Genomic DNA, 22,541 nt, shown 5'->3' with positions numbered 1-22,541 from the left:
GTACTGAAGTTAGGCCAATTAATAACCTTACATTGGCCTCTAAGTGTTCAAGTGACAAGAAGATTTCCATGTCTCCCACTTTAAATAAAAAGCTAGAAATGACTGAACTCAGTGCGGAAGTCATGCTGAGAGCTGAGATAGGCCAAAAGCTTAGCCTCCTGCACCAAACAGTTAGCCAAGCTGTGAATGCAAAGGAAAAGTTCTAAAGGAAATTTTTTTTTTCCTTGAAGGAAATTAAAAGTGCTATTCCAGTGAACACACTAATGATAAAGTGAAACTGCCTCATGGCTGACACAGAGAAAGTTTCAGTTGTCTAGATACAAGATCAAACCAGCCATCACATTCTCTTAAGCCAAAACCTAATCAAGAGCAAGGGCCTAGCTCCCTTCAATTCTATGAGGGCGGAGAGGTGGGAAAAGTGTAGAAGAAAAGTTAGCAGAGGTTGGTTCACGAGATTTAAGGAAAGAAGCTATCTCCATAATGTAAAAGTGTAGGGTGAAGCAGCAAGTGTTGATGTAGAAGCTGCACTAAGTTATCCAGAAAATCTAGCTCAAGTAATTAATGAAGGTGGCTACACTAAATGACAGATTTTCTCAATGTAAATGAAACTGCCTTATATTGGAAGAAGATGCCATCTAGGACTTTCATAACTAGAGAGGAGAAATCCATGACTGGTTTCAAAGCTTCAAAGGGCAGGCTGATTCTCTTGTTAGGGGCTAATGCAGCTGGTAACTTTATGTTGAAGTCAATGCTTATTTACCATTCTGAAAATCCTAGGGCCCTTAAGAATTATGCTAAATCTACTGTACCTCTGCTTTATAAATGGAACAGCAAAGCCTGGATCACAACACATCTGTTTATGAACCTGGTTTACTGAATACTTTAAATCTGCTATGAACACCTACTTGCTTAGAAAAAATGATTTCTTTCAAAATATTACTGCTTATTGACAATGCACCTGGTCACCCAAGAGTTCTGATAGAGATGTACAATGAAATGAATGTTGTTTTCATGCCTGCTAACACAACATCCATTCCACTGATCAAGGAGTTACTGTGAATTTTAAGTCTTATTACTTAAGAAATATACTTGTAAGACTGTAGCTGCCACAGACAGTGATTCTTCTGATGGTTCTGGACAAAGTAAATTGAAAGGCTTCTGGAAAGGATTCACCATTCTAGGTGCCATTAAGAACATTTGTGATTCATGGGAAGAGATCAAAATATCAACATTAACAGGAATTTGGAAGAAGTTGGTTCCAACCGTCATGGAGGACTTTGAGGGGTTCCAGACTTCAGTGGAGGAAGTAACTGCAGATGTGATAGAAATAGCAAGAGAATCAGAATTAGAAGTGGAGCCTGAAGATGGGACTGATATGCTGCAATCTCTGACAAAACTTTAATGAATGAGGTGTGGCTTCTTAAGGATGAGCAAAGAAAGTGGTTTCTTGAGGTAGACTCTGGTGAAGATGCTATAAAGATTATTGAAATGACAAAAAAGGATTGAGAATATTACATAAAGTTAGTTGGTAAAGCCATGGCAAGATTTGAGAGGACGGACTCCAATTTTGACAGAAGTTGCACTGTGGGTAAAATGCTATCAAACTGCATCACATGTAACAGAAAAATCATTTGTGAAAGGAAGAGTCAATCAATGTGGCAAACTTCATTGTTTGTTGTCTTATTTTAAGAAGTTGTCAAATAAACTTAACCAAGGAGGTGAAAGATCTCTACTCTGAAAAGTATAAAACACAATGAAAGAAACCAAAGACAACACAAACAAATGGAAAGATGTTCATGGGTTGGGCGAACAAATACTCTTAAAAAATGTCCTTATTACCCAAAGCAACCTACAGATTTAATGCAATTCCTAGCAAAATATCAATAGCATTTTCCACAGAACTAGAACAAATAATTCTAAAATATGTATGGAATCACAAAAAAACCCAAATAGCCAAAGCAATCTTCAAAAAGAAGAACACAACTTGAGGTATCACAATCCCAGATTTCAAAATATACTACCAAGCTGTAGTAATCAGAACAGTATGGAATTGGCACAAAAACAGATACACAGATAAATGGAACAGAATAGAGAACCCAGAAATAAACCCACAACTATATGGTCAATTCATCTTCAACAGAAGGGGCAAGCATATGCAATGGGAAAAAGAAAGTCTCTCCAACAAATGGTACTGGGAAAACTGGACAGCTACATGCAAAAGAATAAAACTGGATGACTTTTTTACACCATACTAAAAAAAAGAACTCAAATGGATTAAAGACCTAAATGTGAGACCTGAAACCATAAAAATCCTAGAGGAGTACACAGGCAGCAACCTCTTTGACATCAGCCACAGCAACTTTTTTTTGATATGTTCCTGAGGCAAGGGAAGCAAAAGCAAAAAAGGGACTATTTCAAATTTAAAAGCTTCTGCACAGAAAAGGAAACACACAACAAAACTAAAAGACAACCTAGTGAATGGGAGAAGATATTTGCAAAGGACATATCTGATAAAGGGTTAGTATCCAAAATATATAAAGAACTAATACAACTCAACATATGTGGAATATACAGAATAGAGCAGAGGATCATAGGGACAGGGAGGGAAAACTGAATGGGAAGAAATCAGAGAGGGAGACAAACCATGAGAGACTCTTGAATCTGGGAAACAAACTGAGGGTTGCAGAAAGGGAGGTGGGTGGGGGGATGAGGTAACCAGGTGATGGGCATTAAGGACGGCATGTGATGTGATGAGCATTGGGTGTTACACGCAACTAATGAATCATTGAACATTACATCAAAAATATTATATGTTGGTTAATTGAATTAAAAAACAAGACAAAACAAAACAAAACAAAAAACAAACAACTCAACACCCAGAACAAATAATCTAATTAAAAAATGGGCAGAAGACATGAACATTTTCCAGAGAAGACATCCGGATGGCCAACATATGAAAAGAAAAGATGTTCTTCATCACTAATCATCAGGGAAGTGCAGATCAAAACCACAATGAGATATCACCTTACACCTGTAAGAATGGCTAAAATAAAAAACAAGTAACAACAAGTGTTAGCGAGGATTAGAGAAAAAGGAACCCTAGTGCATTGTTGGCAGCCACTGTGGAAAACAGTCTGAAGGTTCATCAAGAAATTTAAAATGGAATTACCTTACTATCCAGTAATTCCTCTACTGGGTATTTACCGAAAGAATATGAAAACACTAATAAAAAGAGATAGATGCACCCTTATGTTTATTGCAGCACTATTTGCAATAACCAAATATGGAAGCGGTCCTAGTGTCCAATGACAGACAGATGAATGGATAAAGATGTGGTATATCTTAGATTTGGTGACTTGTTTGTGAACTAACATGTGGTCTATACTGGAGAATGTTCCATGTGTGCTTGAGAAAAATGTGTACTTTGCTGCTGATGAGTGGAATATTTTGTATAAATGTGTTAGGTCCATTTGGTCTGTAGTATTGTTTAAAGCATCTGTTTCCCTAATTAGTTATCTTTCTGGATGTTTATCCATTATTCAAATTTAGATATTGAAATCCCCTACCTTTATTGTGTTGCTGTCATAGTTTCTCTTCAATTCTTTCAATGTTTGCTTCTTATATTTGGGTGTCCTGATGGGTGCCTATGTATTTACAATTGTTATATCTTCCTGGAAAATAGAAAATTGTCCTTTATCTCTTCTGAGTTTTTCACTTTAAGACTATTTAGTCTTATAAAAGTATGGCCACTCTGCTCTCTTTGTGTTATTTGTGTGGAATATCTTTTTTCAATTCTTTCACCTTCATCTTATGTGTGTGCACTCACTCTAAAGTGAGTCTTTTGAGTCTACTGGAGTAGACAGCATATAGCTGGATCTTGCCTTTTGTGTGTCCTTTTATTGGGGAGTTTAACACACTTACATTTACAGTAATTATTGGTAGAGAAGGGCTTACTATTGCCATTTTCTTAATTATTTTCTGTCTTGTAGTTACCTAGTCCCTCATTCTACTCTTGCTGTCTTCCTTTGTATTGCTGATTGTTTTGTAGTAACATGCTTTGATTCCTTTCTCGTTTTCTTCTATGTATCTTCGACAGGTATCTTCTTTATGGTTACCAGTGGGCTTACATATAACATAGTTATAATAATCCATTTTAATCTAACTTCAATTGCAAACAAATATGCTATCCTTTTACTTATTTCCCCAATATTTTATTTTATTGATGTCACAAAATACATTTTTTTATGCATGGAGCCCAATGTGTGGCTTGAACTCACGACCCTGAGATCAAGAGTTGGACGCTTAACTGACTGAGCCACCCAGGTGGCCCACAAAATATCTATTTGTATATTAGGTACTCATTAGTATATTTTTATAGTTACAGTTATTACTATATTTTTATATAGAAATATACAAGTTGTAACCCTCAGTTTGTTTCCTGAGATTAAGAATTCCTCATATCGGGTGCCTGGGTGGCTCAGTTGGTTAAGCGACTGCCTTCGGCTCAGGTCATGATCCTGGAGTCCCAGGATCGAGTCCCGCATCGGGCTCCCTGCTCAGCAGGGAGTCTGCTTCTCCCTCTGACTCTCCCCCCTTTCATGTGCTCTCTCTCTCTCTCTCTCATTCTCTCTCTCAAATAAATAAAATCTTAAAAAAAAAAAAAAAAGAATTCCTCATATCAGTGAGATCATATGATACATGTCTTTCTCTGATTGACTTATTTCGCTTAGCATAATGCTGGAGTGGTGGGGGTGGGAGGGATGGGGTAGCTGGGTGATGGACACTGGGGAGGGTATGTGCTATGGTGAGTGCTGTGAATTGTGTAAGACTGATGAATCACAGACCTGTACCTCTGAAACAAATAATACATTATATGTTAAAAAAAAAAAAGAAGATAGTAGGAAGGGAAAAATGAAGAGGGGGAAATCAGAGAGGGAGATGAACCATGAGAGACTATGGACTCTGAGAAACAAACTGAGGGTTCTAGAGGGCAGGGGGGTGGGGGATGGGTTAGCCTGGTGATGGGTATTAAAGAGGGCACGTATTGAATGGAGCACTGGGTGTTATACGCAAACAATGAATCATGGAACACTACATCAAAAACTAATGTTGTAATGTATAGTAATTAACATAACCTAAAAAAATAAAATTAAAAAAAAGAAATATACAAGTTGTTACCAGAAAATTTCTATACTATAATTAATTCTATGTCAGAATTAAAATGATTTACAGCCTCCTTGTTACAGTAATACATCATTCTGTATTACCAGCCAAGCTTTACACAGTTGACCTTTGAATAACATGGGGATTAGGGGTGCCAACCCTATGTACACTTTCGATTACCCCAAGACTTAACTACTAAGAACCTTCTGTTAACTGGAAGACTTATGATAACATAAACAGTTAACACATATTTTGTATGTTACATGTATTATATACTATATTACTACAATGACGTAAGCTAGAGAGAAGAAAATGTTAAGATTATCATAAGGAAAATACATTTACAGTACCATATGTTTATTTAAAAAATCCACATATAAGTGTACCCATGCAGTACAAACCCATGTTGTTCAAGGATCAACTGGACTTTCATATTGCTGTTTAGCATCCTTTTGTTCCTACTTGAAGGACTCACTTTAGAATTTCTTCTTTTTTAAAAAAAATTTTTTAAAGATTTTTTAAAATAATCTCTACACCCAATGTGGGGCTCAAATTCACAACCCCAAGAGCAAAAGTTGCCATGCTCTACACACTGAGCCAGCCAGGCACCCCTCACTTTAGAATTTCTTGTAAGGCAGGTCTAGTGGTGATGCATTCCCTTAGGTTTTGTTTATCTGGAAAAGTTTTTGCTTCTTCATTTCTGAAGGATAGTTTTACTGGGTATAGTTTTATTGGTTGGCATTTTTTTCTTTTAGTATTTTGAATATATCATTCTATCCCTTTTGGCCTGTGGGGTTTCTGGTGAGAAATCATTGATTTTTATGAGGGTTCCCTTGCACGTGACAAGTCACTTTCCTCTTGCTGTTTTCAAAATTCTCTATTTGTCTCTTTTTTTTTCTTGCTACATTCTTGTGACTTACTTATTTTATTTTATTTTGTTTTATTTATTATGTTATGTTAGTCACCATACAATACATCATTAGTTTTTGATGTAGTGATCCACAATTCATTGCTTTCATATAAGACCCAGTGCTCCATGCAGTACGTGCCCTCCTTAATACCCATTACCGGGCTAACCCATCCCCCATCTCCCTCCCTCTAAAACCCTCAGTTTGTTTCTCAGAGTCCATAGTCTCTCATGGTTCATCTCTCCCTCCGATTTTCCCCCTTCATTTTTCCCTTCCTTCTCCTAATGTCCTCCATGCTATTCCTTATGTTCCACAAATAAGTGAAACCATATGATAATTGACTTTCTCTGCTTGACTTATTTCACTTAGCATAATCTCCTCCAGTCCCATCCATGTTGATGTGAAAGTTGGGTACTCATCCTTCCTGATGGCTGAGTAATATTCCATTGTATATATGGACCACATCTTCTTTATCCATTCATCTGTTGAAGGGCATCTCGGCTCTTTCCACGGTTTGGCTATTGCGGATATTGCTGCTATGAACATTGGGGTGCATATGGCCCTTCTTTTCACTACATCTGTGTCTTTGGGGTAAATACCCAGGAGTGCAATTGCTGGGTCATAGGGTAGCTCTATTTTTAATTTTCTGAGGCACCTCCACACTGTTTTCCAAAGTGGCTGTCCCAACTTGCATTCCCACCAACAGTGTAAGAGGGTTCCCCTTTCTCCACAACCTCTCCCAACATTTGTTGTTTCTTGCCTTGTCAATTTTTGCCATTCTAACTGGTGTAAGGTGATATCTCAGTGTGGTTTTGATTTGAATTTCTCTGATGGCTAATGATGATGAACATTTTTTTCATGTGTCTGTTAGCCATTTGTATGTCTTCTTTGCAGAAGTGTCTGTTCATGTCTTCTGCCCATTTTTTGACTTGATTATTTGTTTTTTGGGTGTTGAGTTTGAGAAGTTCTTTATAGATCTTGGATACCAGCCCTTTTTCTGTAGTATCATTTGCAAATATCTTCTCCCATTCTGTGGGTTGCCTCTTTGTTTTGTTGACTGTTTCCTTTGCTGTGCAGAAGCTTTTTATCTTGATGAAGTCCCAAAAGTTCATTTTTGCTTTTGTTTCACTAGCGTTTGGAGATGTATCTTGAAAGAAGTTGCTGTGGCAATGTCAAAGAGGTTACTGCCTATGTTCTCCTCTAGGATTTTGATGGACTCCTGTCTCACATTGAGGTCTTTCATCCATTTTGAGTTTATTTTTGTGTATGGTGTTAGAGAATGGTTGAGTTTCATTCTTCTGCATGTGGCTGTCCAATTTTCCCAGCACCATTTACTGAAGAGACTTTTTTCCATTGCATATTTTTCCTGCTTTGTCGAAGATTATTTGACCATAGAGTTGAGGGTCCATATCTGGGTTCTCTATTCTGTTCCATTGGTCTATATGTCTGTTTTTGTGCCAGTACCATGCTGTCTTGGTGATCACTGCTTTGTAATATAGCTTGAAATCGGGCAACGTGATGCCCCCAGCTTTGTTTTTCTTTTTCAACATTTCCTTGGCGATTCAGGGTCTTTTCTGATTCCATACACTTTTAGGATTGTTTGTTCCAGCACTTTGAAAAATGTCATTGGCATTTTGATCAGGATGGCATTAAAGGTATAGATTGCTCTGGGTAGCATAGACATTTTAACAATGTTTATTCTTCCAATCCATGAGCACAGAATGTTTTTCCATCTTTTTGTGTCTTCTTCAATTTCTTTCATGAGTGTTCTGTAGTTTCTAGAGCATAGATCCTTTACCTCTTTGGTTAGGTTTATTCCGAGGTATCTTATGGTTTTTGGTGCTATTGTAAATGGAATCGTTTCTCTAATTTCTCTTTCTACAGTTGCATTGTTAGTGTATAAGAAAGGAACTGATTTCTGTGCATTGATTTTGTATCCTGCCACATTACTGAATTGCTGGATGAGTTCTAGTAATTTGGGGGTGGAGTCTTTTGGGTTTTCCACATAAAGTATCATGTCATCTGTAAAAAGAGAGAGTTTGACTTCTTCTTTGCCAATTTGATGCCTTTTATTTCTTTTTGTTGTCTGACTGCTGTTGCTAGGACTTCTAGTACTATGTTGAACAATAGTGGCGAGAGCGGGCATCCTTGATGTGTTCCTGATCTTAAGGGAAAGGCTCAGCTTTTCCCCATTGAGGATGATATTCGCTGTGGGTTTTTCATAGATGGATTTTATGAACTTAAGGAATGTTCCCTCTATCCCTATACTCTGAAGAGTTTTAATCAGGAAAGGATGCTGTATTTTGTCAAATGCTTTTTCTGCATCAATTGAGAGGACGATATGGTTGGTTCTTCTCTCTCCTCTTATTAAGGTGTTCTATCACATTGATTGATTTGAGAATGTTGAATCACCCTTGCATCCTGGGGATAAATCCCACTTGGTCGTGGTGGATGATCCTTTTAATGTACTGTTGGATCCAATTAGCTAGGATTTTGTTGAGGATTTTGGAATCCATATTCATCAGGGATATCAGTCTGAAATTCTCCTTTTTGATGGGGTCTTTGCCTGGTTTGGGGATTAAGGAAATGCTGGCCTCATAGAATGAGTCTGGAAACTTTCCTTCTGTTTCTATTTTTTGAAACAGCTTCAGGAGAATAGGTATTATTTCTTCTTTGAATGTTTGGTAGAATTCCCCAGGGAATCCATCAGGCCCTGGACTCCTGTTTTTTGGGAGGTTTTTGATCACTGCTTCAATCTCGTTCACTGAGCCCATCCCCCACCACAGGCCAGGGCAACTCTGCCCAAACACGGTTGCCTGAGTAACAGTGTGGCAGGCCACGCCCCCAGAAGACAGGCTGGAAAAACAAGAGGCCAGCAACCCTAGGTCCCTAGAAAACAGGTGCATCTTGCTTGGGTTGTGGTCAGTAAGTTGGACTCTGTACATTCCCTCACCGCCCCCTCAACAGAATGACTAGGAGGAGGAACCCCCAAAATAGGAAAGACTCAGAGATTATGACTTATGCCACAGGTTTACAAATGTCTCTGACTTTTGACAAGTTGATTATGTTTCTCTGTGTGGATTTCTTTGGGTTCATTATAGTTGGAGTCTGTGGAACTTTTTGAATCTGGATATCCATTTCCTTCCCCAGACTGGGAAATTTTTAGCTATTATTTCTTTAAATAAGCTTTCTGCCCCATTCTCTCTTCTTTTGGGAGTACCATAATGTGTAGATTGGTCTATCTGATGGTACTGCATACATCCCTTAGGATTTCTTCATTTTTTTTCATTCTTTTTCCTTTTTGTTCTTGTGACCTCATGATTTCAGATGACTTGTCTTTGAGTTCACTCATTCTTTCTTCTATTTGATCAAGCCTGCTCTTGAACTCCTGTACTAATTTCAGTTCAATTATTGTATTCTTTAGCCCTAAAACTTGTTTTTAAAAAATACTTTATTTTATTTTGCTCATGCATCATTTTCTTGAGCTCATTGAACACCTTTATGATAACTGTTTTGAATTCTTTGTCAGTTAATTCATATACCTGTTTCTTTAAGATTGGTTTCTGGAGATTTATCTTGTTCCTTTGTATGGGCCATGTTTCCCTGTTTCTCTGTGTGTCTTATGCCTTTGTGTTGGGATCTGCACATTTGAAAAAAAAAGGTACTTCTTCTAGACTTTACATCCTGACTTTGTAAAAAGAAAGACACCAATCACCTTGGCTAGGAAATCTGGGGGCTTCTGAAACCTTTCTGTGGGTGATGTGACTTCTCTGGGCCTGTGTGTACTATTTCTCAATTAGAGAGTTTTGTTCGTTTCTTTTAGTTTCTTTTTCAGGACATCATAATCTCTTGCTCCCTCTGGTGTCTGTCTGCAACACTGTGAGTTCTCTGGTCCTACAGCAGCAAGCTGCCCTCTCTCTTGTTATCGGGGGCTGCTAGGAATCCAAAGTATGCCAGCTCTCTGTCAGTATCCTGAGTCAGGTGAGACGGGTATAAGACCCTTGGGCAGCCCTCCAAAAAGACAGAATGCCAGACCCACACTCTACTCCTCTCTCCCTCCTAAAGGAAAACCCATGAACTGGGGTATTGTCTGCCAGTGCTGAGCTGTGCTTGCTTGGGGGAGAGGGCGAACACAAGTAAAATGAAACAGTTCTTAGTCTTTTCAATGTGGCTATTCTTGACTTTGAGATCGCTTGGGGGTACTGCAACATCTTAACTGTCTTCTGGAATTCTCATAATGGTATTTTGGTCCATATACTGTTAAGTTGGTGTCTCTGTAGGGGAATGAAGGCTGGGACTTCCTGTTCTGCCATCTTGCTCTTTTCGTTGGTCTTTTTATTGCCTTCCAATGTGCATGTCTAGTCTCCTCAAGGAGACATTTTGAAGCTAGAGACTCACTGTTCTGTGCACTGGGAAGATTTAGGCACAGAAAAGATGCTTAACCGTGCTTCTAGAATGACAGAAGTAATCTGCTTTAACATATTTAAAAACTCTCATGCTTCTTGGAAAATAATACATCTATGTGAGACTTCATCCTAGATCATGCCCATCTAAATGTACTGTTTTTACAGGGCTCCAGATAAATTCCCCAAGAGCTTGTCCCAAAAAATCCTACTTTGAATCTCTACTGCAAGGTATACTTTACAGTGCCACCTGTGCTAATTTATCTTTTGTAAAAATCATAACTCAGAATTGTAGAATTTCTACTCTTCCTCTGGGCATATTGAAATCCAATTTCTTCCCAAAACCTCTCTAATGCTCCAAGTTAGAATTCATTCATTAAATATTTAAGGAGCACCTCTTATGTGCCAGGTACTCTTCTAGGTTGCTTAGGCTCTGTAGATCTATGTGACAGAACTTCTCACAGCTTTTCTTAGTATTTATGTGTGCAAGTTCTTCCTTTCTTAACTGTGGGCTTCTAGAGTGTGTCCAATTTACCTCTGTAACCCTGGCATCTGTACAGTGCTTTGCACATAATTGATATGAAATACAAGAATGCTAAAACAAAGTCTAAGCAGCTAGACAAAAAAAAAAAATTCTTCTAAACCATCTCAGTTTGCTAAAGAACCAAACAGGTTGAAGTGCCTCATTATTAAGTATCTTATAAATCTCACCAGATCTCAATTAATTAGCTTCTTTTATGCTTCCTTCTCATCCTTCTGTAAAATGTGTTGATGACTATTTTCTATCCATTACTTACAGAGTACTGCAAATTAGTGGTCCATATTTTGGTGACATGGATATCAAACCAGTTATCAAGAAAAATGGAAATATATTCAAATGAATTCAAGAAATGTAAAAATCGGGGCGCCTGGGTGGCTCAGTTGTTAAGCATCTGCCTTCGGCTCAGGTCACGATCCCAGGGTCCTGGGATCGAGCCCCACATTGGGCTCCCTGCTCGGCAGAGAGCCTGCTTCTCCCTCTCCCACTCCCCCTGCTTGCGTTCCCTCTCTTGCTGTCTCTCTCTCTGTCAAATAAATAAATAAAATCTTCAAAAAAAAAAAAAAGAAACATAAAAATCACCATCCCTAGTCATTTCTACCCTCTGTCTCCCCAAATTAGGAAACACAACCTCCTCTCCCAAGTGTCACCAACGGAGTCACAGCAGTATTAGAACTGACAGCTAGAGAATAAGGAGCCTAAAAGGAACTGTAAAAACCAGGAAGTGCCACGTATAAGGAAAGGAGGAATAAAATGTGTTTGGCAAACAAATGTCCCAGGATTAAAGTTCTGAACTGAGCAAAATAAACACAGAATGTGCTGAAATCAATTGGTTGGGAGATTAAAAGCTATTCTGAGTGTCAAGAAACCATGAGGTCACAAGCAAGGAAATATTACTTAAAGGAAACTCGGGCTTTCAAAGTAGAGGGAGAGGATCAAGCTACTTACAAGCTCTGGCACATGGCAGGCACTTAGTAAATGAGAGCTATTATGAAGAGCTACGGTCTAGCTCAAATGTCCCTCCTTTGTGACGTCCCAGGCTACAAACGCCTTCCTCTGTGCTCCCACTGTAGTCTGTATAGGCCGCCATCACACTGTTTACTACATGCAATCTGTATATCCATTCCCACTCCTAAAATGGGATTTCCCGGATGGTGGGGATTATATACCATGCTTCTCTGGAAGTGGAAATAGTAAGCACTTAATCATTTTTTAACAGTATTTTTTAAAAGATTTTATTTATTTGAGAGAGAGAACGTGAAGTGAGAGAGAGAGAGAGAGAGAGACTGAGAGAGAGTGTGCATGAGCGGGGGGGAGGGGGGCGGGGAAGGGCAGAGGGAGAAGCAGACTCCCCGCTGAGCAGGGATCCTGATGCGGGGCTTGATCCTGGGACTCCAGGATTATGACCTGAGCCAAAGGCAGACACTTAACCGACTTAGCCACCCAGGCACCCCAGTAAGCACTTAATTATTAAGTGAGAGAATAATAAACTACTTCATATGATATCTCTCAGTAAGAGTAAGTTTTGAACAGAAAATACTGAAGAGCTAGGATAGAAGGTCCTGTCTGTAAATCTTACTCATCCCTTCACATTTCAAAGGCCGTCTTTTTTGTTACCTGCCCTTTTCAAAGTATATTAATGTCTCTTCTTCCATTACCAATATAGAGTAAGTTTCACAAAATAAATTCTTCCAGACGATGCAGCATGCAACATAGTGCTTTTTTTTAAATTTTTCACATTTATTTTAAAATAATTTTAAACTAAGAGATATGTTTCAAAAATAGTAGAGTTCTCTTTGCCTGGTACCCCCTATTGTTAACAAATTACAAAACCATACTGTAATTATTGAAAGCAAGAAATTAACATTGAGTCAATAAAATTAACTACTTTGTAGACTTACATGAATTTCCCAGTTTTCCCACTAATGTCCTTTTCCTGGTGTAGGACACCACAGTTCATTTACTTGTCAGTACCTCCTCCAATCTGTGAGAGTTCTCCACTCTTTGTCTTTCATGACATTGACACTTTTGAAAAGTAGCAGTTAGTTATTGTGTGGAATGTCTCTCAATTCGAGTTTGAGAGACCTAGGTTTGACTCTCAGCTCTGTGACTTTCAATCTCTGTAGTCTTGGGCAAGCCAATTTCTCTGGGACTCAAGTTTCCTTGTTGGTAAAATGGGATAATACTGACTTTGTGTTTTAAAAAATTAAATGAGGCAATATATGTTAAAATGTCTGGAATATAAGGCCATACAACAAATGCTAAGTCTTTTCTCCTTGTCCTTGCCTTTCAACTATTTTGAGTAGAATTTTGTGCTAAAATGTCTTACCCATATTTTAATGCCTTCTTTTATAGATAAAACCAAATCAAATTTAGCCCTCAGGTGATGACTCAGGGTCATCATGATAAATAGCCACTACTGTACTGTGTAAACAGTTCTAGGTCTGTGCCTATGTTCTCTCTGTTGACCCCTCTCATCATCTATATGCCTGCCTGGAAGGGCCTCATCATTCCCTTTCTGATTCTCAGCTTGAGATGTTGGGGATCCACTTCTTCTCTCATATATTCATCAATGATATACTAAATCTACTAAGTGGCAGGCACTATGTTAGGATCCTGAAGAGGGTGATAAGTTATCTCCTATCCTTGTTGATTTTATGGCTAATGGGGAAACAGACAAGTAAATAGTTAATTCAATGTGATCAATTCTATGAATGATTTAATGCCTAGGAGCACATAAAAAAAATTCCTAACCTGGACTTGGGGAGAGTCAGGTTAGGGAAGGTTTCATGACGAAGATGCCATTATGTTTCAGTTAAGTCTGCAGAATGTACAGAAATTAACCAGATGGAGAGATGGAAGAGGAAAGAGAGCAAAAGGCATGTAGTTTAGAAACAGGTATTAGAACTGTGTGCTGAGCAAAAGTAAATCGGTTCTGAAAAATAAATCTCCTGTGTTGTAAACTTGCAGCTTGAGAGAGATTTTGTGCCAATACCTCAGGGGCTCAGAAACTTCACCAGGAAACTTCTGGCCCCAGGGTTGTGTTCTGGAGGCTGCAGTTGACAGACCTGAACCTTTGGATATTATACTGAGCTTATCTCTTTCAACATCTGTGAACTGAAGTAAAATTTAAGGCTACAATTGGCTGCTTGTTTCTGTTTCAAAAGTATAACAGGTTTGTCCCTTTTTGACAGAAGAGTTTCTTGCTTCAAAAAAATAGATATCAAGGGCCATCAAAAAGTCCTTTATGAACTACCCTTCTAACTGAGTTGGCAAGAGAGGTTTTGAGGCTTTCAAGCTTTCTTCCCTTCTATAGCACTCATTCCTGTGGGCTCAGAGGTTTGGCTTGGAGTCCAACTGAATCCGAAGCCCCCAGTCTAACCACGTAAATCTGTGAACTTGGCAGCAAGTGTTACAAGTATATTATCTGTTAAATGCTGGAAGTTAGGAGAATCTAATATGAGATTGTCAAATTAAGAGGTTTCTTTGCTAGTTCCTAATTCACTCTCCCCCATCATCTTCACTTTTTTTCATCTGGAGGGTAAATAAGCTGAATTCTTTTAGTTTTCTCCACAGGGAATATTTCCCAAACCTTAACTGCTTCTAACTCAAAGCAGTAATATTACATACCGTCAACTGGTGTATCAGGAGGTCCATTAAGAAGGTAATCTTGTTACTAAACAGAACATCGGTGCAATTTTCTGAGCAGTTATTGCAGGTGAGGTTGTAAACGTTGATTGCATTGCAGAGAGACCTAATAGGAGAGAAACACCATTTGTAAAACTTGAGCAGCTTTTCTCTACACAATTTAAAATACATAAAATGAATGGTACAAAAGCAACAGGTACAGGATGGAAATCACTCTGAAAAAAAAAAAAAGCCAAATATTAAGTACAAGGCCCATCAGCTAGATATAAAAGCTTATAATTTTTTATCCAAAGGCAGGTGTTTGTTAGCATCTAATACTTGCCTCTTACCAATTTCTTAGTTACATAGCAGATAATGGAAATGTATTTAATAGTCTATCTGATAATGTCTTTTTTAATTTAAATTTTACTTAGTTAACATATAGTGCAATATTGGTTTCTGGAGTAGAATTCAGTGATTCATCACTTACATCCAACACTTAGCGCTCATCAAACAAGTACTCTCTTTTTAAAAAAAATTTTTAAAAAGATTTTATTCATTTATTTGAGAGAGACAGAGATAGTGACCGAGATAGCGAGATAGTGCACAGTGGGGAGGAGAGGGAAAAGCAGGCTCCCCACTGAGCAAGGAGCCTGACTCAGGGGTTGATCCCAGGAACCTGAGATCATGACCTGAGTCGAAGGCAGACGTTTAACTGACTGAGCCACCCAGGCACCCCAACTATTTTTTTTTTAATATTTCTTTATTTGAGAGAGAGAGAGAGAGAGAGAGAGAGTGCACCAGCCAGGTGCTGCCCTATAAAAATAATTTTTAAAATAATTGTAATAAATTTGGAAAAGACAAGGACAAAGAAATAGTAGAACATTATCAAGGAATTGTGTAAGACTGTTGAATCACAGACCTGTACCTCTGAAACAAATAATACATTATATGTTAAAAAAAAAAAAAAAGAAGACGATAGCAGGAAGGGAAAAATGAAGGGGGGGAAATCGGAGGGGGAGAAGAACCACGAGAGACTATGGACCCTGAGAAACAAACTGAGGGTTCTAGAGGGGAAGGGGGTGGGGGGATGGGTTAGCCTGGTGATGGGTATTAAAGAGGGCACGTACTGCATAGAGCACTGGGTGTTATACGCAAACAATGAATCATGGAACACTACATCAAAAACTAATGATGTAATGTATGGTGATTAACATAACATAATAAAAAAAAAGAAAATTATCAAGAAATAATTTGGTATTTGTACTTCTGGTCTTTGCTCCCCCTATTCTTATAAATGTACATTTATTTAACAAATACATAATGAATATTTCTCCATGACATTTAATATTCTGTAATAACGGTCTTCATTTTTTTTTTTTTTAAAAAGCAGCAGAATGCTTTCTTACTCAGAAGATTAAAAGCTTACAAAATCTTAGGGTGCCTGGCTGGCTCAGTGACAGGAGCATGAGACTCTTGATCTCAGGGTCACAAATTCGAGCCCCACATTGGGTGTAGAGATTACTTAAATAAAGATAAGCTAAAAAAATTAAAAAGCTTACAAAATCTTAGATGCTTAAACCACAGAACTGATAAAACCAGAGTTTCTCTGACTGAAGCAGAAGTGGGGAATCCCAGGGCCCTACTCTGTTCCCTCCTCTCAAAAAGCCTTGAAGGGTTCTCCAGAGACCTGAGGGTGTGTTCCCATGAAGTGCAGTAAAAACTACCGAGCTTTGATGTAATTACAGTTTACCTTTGTAACTTTTTGACTATGAATGACAACCATAGTACAACATGCACAAAAAGGGTATATGGTAAAAAGCATCTCCCTCTTATGTCCCTCAGCCACCCAATTTCCCACCTTAGAAATCACCATGGTTGGGGCGCCTGGGTGGCTCAGCTGTTAAGCATCTGCCTTCGGCTCAGGTCATGATCCCAGGGTCCTGGGATCGAGCCCCGCATCGGGCTCCCTGCTCTGCGGGAAGCCTGCATCTCCCTCTCCCACTCCCCCTGCTTGTGTTCCCTCTCTCGCTGTGTCCGTCAAATGAATAAATAAAATCTTAAAAAAAAAAAAATAAAGAAATCACCATGGTTACTAGCTTACATATCCTTCCAGCCATAATTTATGCATACTGAAGAGATTTTTCCACCATACAAATATTATCATACAAAATTTGGAGGTTGAACTGAGTTGAAGCCATCTTCCTGTGGCTCTCAGCTCTGGTTGCAATTAAACAAGATTTGGAAATACGAGGCTTTCCTGCAGCAGCATTCTAGGTTCCATTTTCCAGCTTCTGGGTGTCAAGAACCAGTGGGATTGTGCTACTTTGATTTCCTAATCTCTGATCTGTACCCGTTCTGTGGTTTCCTGGGTGTGAGAGACAATTGTGTATGGCATTAAGTTATTTCCTTCCCAACTTGTGTTGGCCTCAGAGGGAGCAGTGCCCCCAGTGGATATGTTTGATATTGTTCTGGAGTCAACCCAGAGGTCTACAATCGCTTCCAACAATTTTGTAAGCATCTACTATTTTAAATTTCTTTTCTCATTAAAATACTTATACTGAGAAATACTGCACGATTTTAAAAGGGTGAACAGTGTTATACTAAGGATATGACATTTTCCCCCCAATCAATCCCTTACTATTTTTGTGTTCAACTTTCAATGTTACAAATAATGCTGTTATAATAGTCTTTTAGTTACAAGCCACAGGAAGAAAGCTCTGGATGACTTAAACAGAAAGGAAATTAATTGATAGGTTATTGGGTATATTGTAAGATTTAGAAAACACAGGCACAGAAGTTACATGGCCAGGACCAATACCCAAATCACACAACACTACATAGATCTGATGAAAAACCAGTAGGCACCATATGCCACAGCCTGAACTTACACTGTGACTTTGGACGCCAGATGCAGCTGTCTCCAATTGTCAAAAGAACAGAGTTTGGGATCTCCTTCTTTATCAGCTTCAGAGTGGAAGCCTGGAATAGGTATACTGGGTTGTGAAGTTTAGGTCTCATGCCTATATCCTAGACACAATGAAAACCGGGAAGCAATTCTCAGGTTCTATAGTAGGAGGGCCACCTTATATGCTTGGGAACTCAGCAGACATAGGATGTGCTCAATGGCACAACTCGTGCTCATAACAGCTGTACCAAAAATATCATTCTGGTTCCTTGGGATAAATTTCCAGGAATGACAATTTGGGTAAAAGGATATGAACATTTTTAAGATTTTTTTTAAAGATTGTTTTTATTTATTTGACAGAGAGAGAGCACAAGCAGGGGGCGCAGAGGCCGAGGGAGAAGCAGATCCCCCGCTGAGCAGGGAGCCTGATGTGGGGCTCGATCCCAGGACCCTGAGATCATGACCTGAGCTGAAGGCAGACGCTTAACTGACTGAGCCACCCAGGCACCCCCATTTCTAAGATTTTTGATAGACAATTGATAAATCCAAATTGCCCTCCAGAAAAAAAAATATTTTAAACTGACTTATACTCCCCAAAAAAGAGTTTCTCCATGCTTTTACCAAAACTGAATAATCTCATTAAAAAAATCTTTACCAATTTGACAGCTAAAAATAGTATTTTTAAGGATTGCATTTCTTTTATTACTAGTGTGATTAAAGACCTTTACATGTGCTTATTGGCCACGTGTATTTATATTTTCTTGAGTTATCACTGTGTACCTTTTACTCATTTTTCTATTGGGGGAGGTTTTTCTTTTTCTTACTGATTTATAAGGCTCTTCACCAATAATAAAGATGTTAACCTTTGATCACTGTATGTTGAAAATAAATATTCCAATTTGTTGTTTATCTAAACTTAATTTTATCATAAAGAATGATTTCATTTTTATTGGTTAAAATCTGTCAAACTTTCCTTTAGTGCATCTAAATTTGTGTCAGACTTAGGACTTCCTACTTCAAGATTTTAAAAATATTCTTTTAAATTTTCTCTTGGTACTTCCATAGATTTCACATTTAAATCCGTGATATAAAACTGATTGTGGGATAAAGTATAAGGAAGGGATTTATTGGATTTTTTTCAAAATGAAGCTGCCATCCATACTCATATTTTTGTTAATTATTCTTGTCCTCTAAACATTTTTTATTGGAGGTTTTTATCTTTTTCTTAATGATTTAGAAGCGTTCTCTCATAAATATAGCAAAGGGTTAATACATGTTAGTATTTTTTCCAGTTTATCCACTGCCTTTCATTTTGCTCGTTATTTTTACACTATGTTTTTATGTATTGAAGTGAAACAATTTTATGTAGTCTAACAATTTTTTTCTTTGTGGTTTTATTTTTTCTTCCCTTTCTTTGATCATTTAAAAAGTTCTTCCTCATTATGAGATGGGGTAGCTATACATTTGTATCCAGCCCTTTATATTTATTTTTTCTTGAATTATCACTGTGTGTAGTAATTTTAGGGTTTTATAATTCACTATCAAATCATTTGGAATTTATTTTGGCATGTGGTGGGAGCCAGAAGCCTAAATTTACCATCCCCCCTCCTTTAATAAGTTATTGAAAAATTCACCTTTTCTCTACTGGCTTGAAATGGTATCTTTATCATAAGTAAATACAGGATATATTCCCTGGTTTCCTACTCTAATTAATAATTTTGTCAAGCATTGTGCCATATTACATGGTTTTGTGTACTGTAGCTTTATAGTAGGATTAACATATAAAATTGTAGATCCCTAAAGACTTAAAAAAATAAGGGTATTACATTTAGAATGACATATGGAACCTTATAGCTTTATAATTGTATCCTACTTTTCCCTTTGGCTTTTATCTATAATTTTTATAACCTTGATTTTTAATTTCTATTTTTCTGTTTTATTCAATAGACACAACCTGTCTACAATTGTTTGTAGAATATCATAAAGCATCAATAAACATACCCATAAAAAACAAGGTATAAGATTTTGTCCTAATGCTGTCTGTACTTTAAAGAAAACACATTTACTGGTAAAGTGTGGAATGTGCATCTATATCATCTTTTGCTCACAAAATTCCCCCAAGAAACTTCTACAAAGAAACTACTTTCTGATGAGAAAAAAGGGGGGGGGTACCAAAAATCTCAGGGTCAGGAAAAACTTGTCCACTCAGTAAAACTTGTTTGACAGACAACCTCTATTTGAAAAGCACCTGTCTTAGAAAGATCACTTCTTTGAACCCAGCCTGGGTGGTCTGCTCAAGGAGCTTTCCCTGTAATTTAAAACTCAAATGACTAGAAGCACTTTTTAACATCAAACATAAAGCCCCAGATTTTAAAAGTATCTTCTGAAAAGACATTAAAATCTTACTGTCCATTCTGTCAAAAGTATACTGTGGCTGGGCTGAAATAAGGGCTTTGTGTCCCAAATGATCATGGCTACGTGAATGAATCTTATGTCAGTGAGTCTTCTCACTGAACATGTTGCCTCTGAAGAACAGAGGACAGAAAAGGAATCACAAGACTGGGTATTTTGGCAATAAGTACAGTAACAAATTTACATACAAAAAGGACAATAGTAGAAAACAAGTGTAGTACAACTCAGACATTAAGATTAGTACTTACACATTATGAAATAAAGAGAAAAGCCCCAGGTGGTTGTAGCCTAAGAGGCTTTGATATTATAACTTAGGAAGTACATAGTTTACTTTATATCCTTATGCAGTTTGCAGTAGTTAAGACTTTTCAGAAAATACTGTTCACCAAAATCCACTGTCTTACACCTGTGTCAAGACAGCAGACGTTTAAAAACAACTGCCATGGGCATTTTAAAACCAGAGCCCCGATACATATTATAACTTACCAAATTCCTTTGTGCATTAGCATTTCATAAACGATATACAGTTACATACATAGGGGAGAGTGAATGACTCTACATTCCTGCAGAGCAAACATCTGTGCCAAGTAGGCACAGCAAGTAGAGTCCCATCAACAGAGCTGCAAAGAGAAACTGGAAATTTTCGTGAATTACTCTTTCAACCTGATGTGGGTAAGTGTGGGAATGTGACAGATCCTCACAAAACACAGAGGATGGTTAGCAAATGACACAGAATTTGCCTGATGCAGGGCTCAATCTCACGACCCTGAGATCACGACCTAAGCCGAAACCAAGTGTCTGATGCTTAACTGACTGAGCCACCCAGGCGCCCCTAAAATAATTTCCTTCGATAGTATTAAAAAGAGTTATCTGAAACTAGGGAGATCCGACTGCAGTTAGAATTCTAATGCCTTAACTGGACTCACCAAGTGAGTGGCTGCCCACAGAATGAAGCCTGTGATCTAGGCTTGGCCTTGCATGAGTGGCCCACCTGAGAACTGCACGAGACAATTCTTGAGGCTGAAAACTGAGACTCCTGTCGAACGACTGAGAACTCTATTCCATTACACAATTACTCGAAGTTACTTTTGGATAAGGTCCTTTTTTTTTTTTTTTTAAGATATTTATTTATTTATTTATTTGAGAGAGAGAGTGCAAGAGGGAGCACAAGCGGGGAGGAGAGGGAGAAGCAGGCTCCCTGTAGAGTAGGGAACCTGATGTGGAGCTGGATCCCAGGACCCCTGGGGTCATGACCAGAGCGGAAAGCAGATGTTTAACTGACCCAGGCGCCCCTCTTCTGGATAAGGTCATTGCCTGATTGCTCCTCTTTGGAGCCATCACAGTGTGCAGTACCAAGTTGGCTGAGCACAGAGATGTCTAATGAAGGGACAACTGTCTTCCTTGTTTCAAGCAGAATATATAAGAATATATAACTATGGAATACATTAACATTAATTACCTACACTTTCCACTATTCTATTTTTAAAACAGTCATTAGAATGAGTAGAAGTAGGAACCATGCCACCTACTTAAAGATAAAATATCTTACGAAAGCATAGTGATATTTCAGATTCAAATTCAGGATTAAGGGATCTTTTTTTCCCTTTAAATTCTTCTATATAATAGCTCTCTATCTTTTCTTTGACACTGAGAATCTTGGCCCTCAAAGGTATCAAGGATGACAGAATTAGAATATCCATTAAGTACTCACTTGCTTTATGCTACAACACACTACAGTTTCAGAAAAACAATTAATAGTACCACCACTAATTATAATTACTAAAAACAGTTAAAACATATTTTGGCATATGCCATAAGCATTCCTCACCTCCAATGAGGTTGTATTAGCTACACTATCAGATTATCAGCTACACTGTAGTCATTTCCTAATATACTCTCCCTCAATTTTTTTCTTTCAGTAGTATTTATTGCCACAACCCACTCTGCCTGACCCAGTGATTGGCATGAGGGAAACGGTCAAAGTCAGTCTCTACCCTGGAGGGAGCTTCTAGCCTCCTGGGGAAGCTGCAAAAGGCACAGAAGCTTCATGCTGAGGGGCAGTTCTGCAGATGGCCACAAGCTAGAGGTCAGGTCAGGGAAAGCTTCCTGAAGATGGCGGCCTTGGGTCTGACCAGACCCTGGGAGCCCTGAAAGATCATGTGTGTCTGGGTCCACCTGCAGCATGGAGGCTGATGGATGGTCCTATGTGAAGTAGTACCAGGTAATCAGCAAGAACCATGAGGCGGTGCCCACCAACTTCTTCAAGGTACTGATCCTGGAGGCAGCAGGCAGGCAAACTGAACTCCACTCCCTATGTGATGCCCGATGCACCTGTGGACTGTTCAATATTGACATTCTTGTGACCACAGAAAAGGTGAACCTGTGACAGAATTTGGGAAGGCTTTTGCAGTGGATAATGGGACATTTGGATCAGCATGAGCTGTGGATGAAGAGGAAATTTGGAGCTGTGAAGACTTGTCTAAACCCACACTGCCTTTCTTGCTCTTGCTCCATCTGTCTGATGCCAGAACACTTGGGGTGGGCAGGGCTAGTGAGGGAGCCAACATTCAGGAACAACAAAT

General features: G+C 38.4%; 1 protein-coding gene across 13 annotated transcripts in view; it reads right to left on the bottom strand.

Moving 5' to 3' along the window:
* SCAPER (S-phase cyclin A associated protein in the ER) overlaps positions 1 to 22,541 on the bottom strand; it is a 528,946-nt gene that overhangs the window by 121,514 nt on the left and 384,891 nt on the right. For all 13 annotated transcript variants that reach the window (XM_032417309.1, XM_032417312.1, XM_032417306.1 and 10 more), the window contains one exon: positions 14,643 to 14,766. In XM_032417309.1, the coding sequence (XP_032273200.1) occupies positions 14,643 to 14,766 (124 nt within the window). The remainder of the gene's footprint in view (positions 1 to 14,642; positions 14,767 to 22,541) is intronic.

The sequence above is a fragment of the Phoca vitulina genome, unplaced genomic scaffold (assembly GCF_004348235.1).
Source record: "Phoca vitulina isolate PV1807 unplaced genomic scaffold, GSC_HSeal_1.0 scaffold20, whole genome shotgun sequence".
NCBI lineage: Eukaryota > Metazoa > Chordata > Mammalia > Carnivora > Phocidae > Phoca > Phoca vitulina.
The sequence above is the reverse complement of the archived record's forward strand: the minus strand, read 5'-3'. Positions and strand labels throughout refer to the sequence as shown.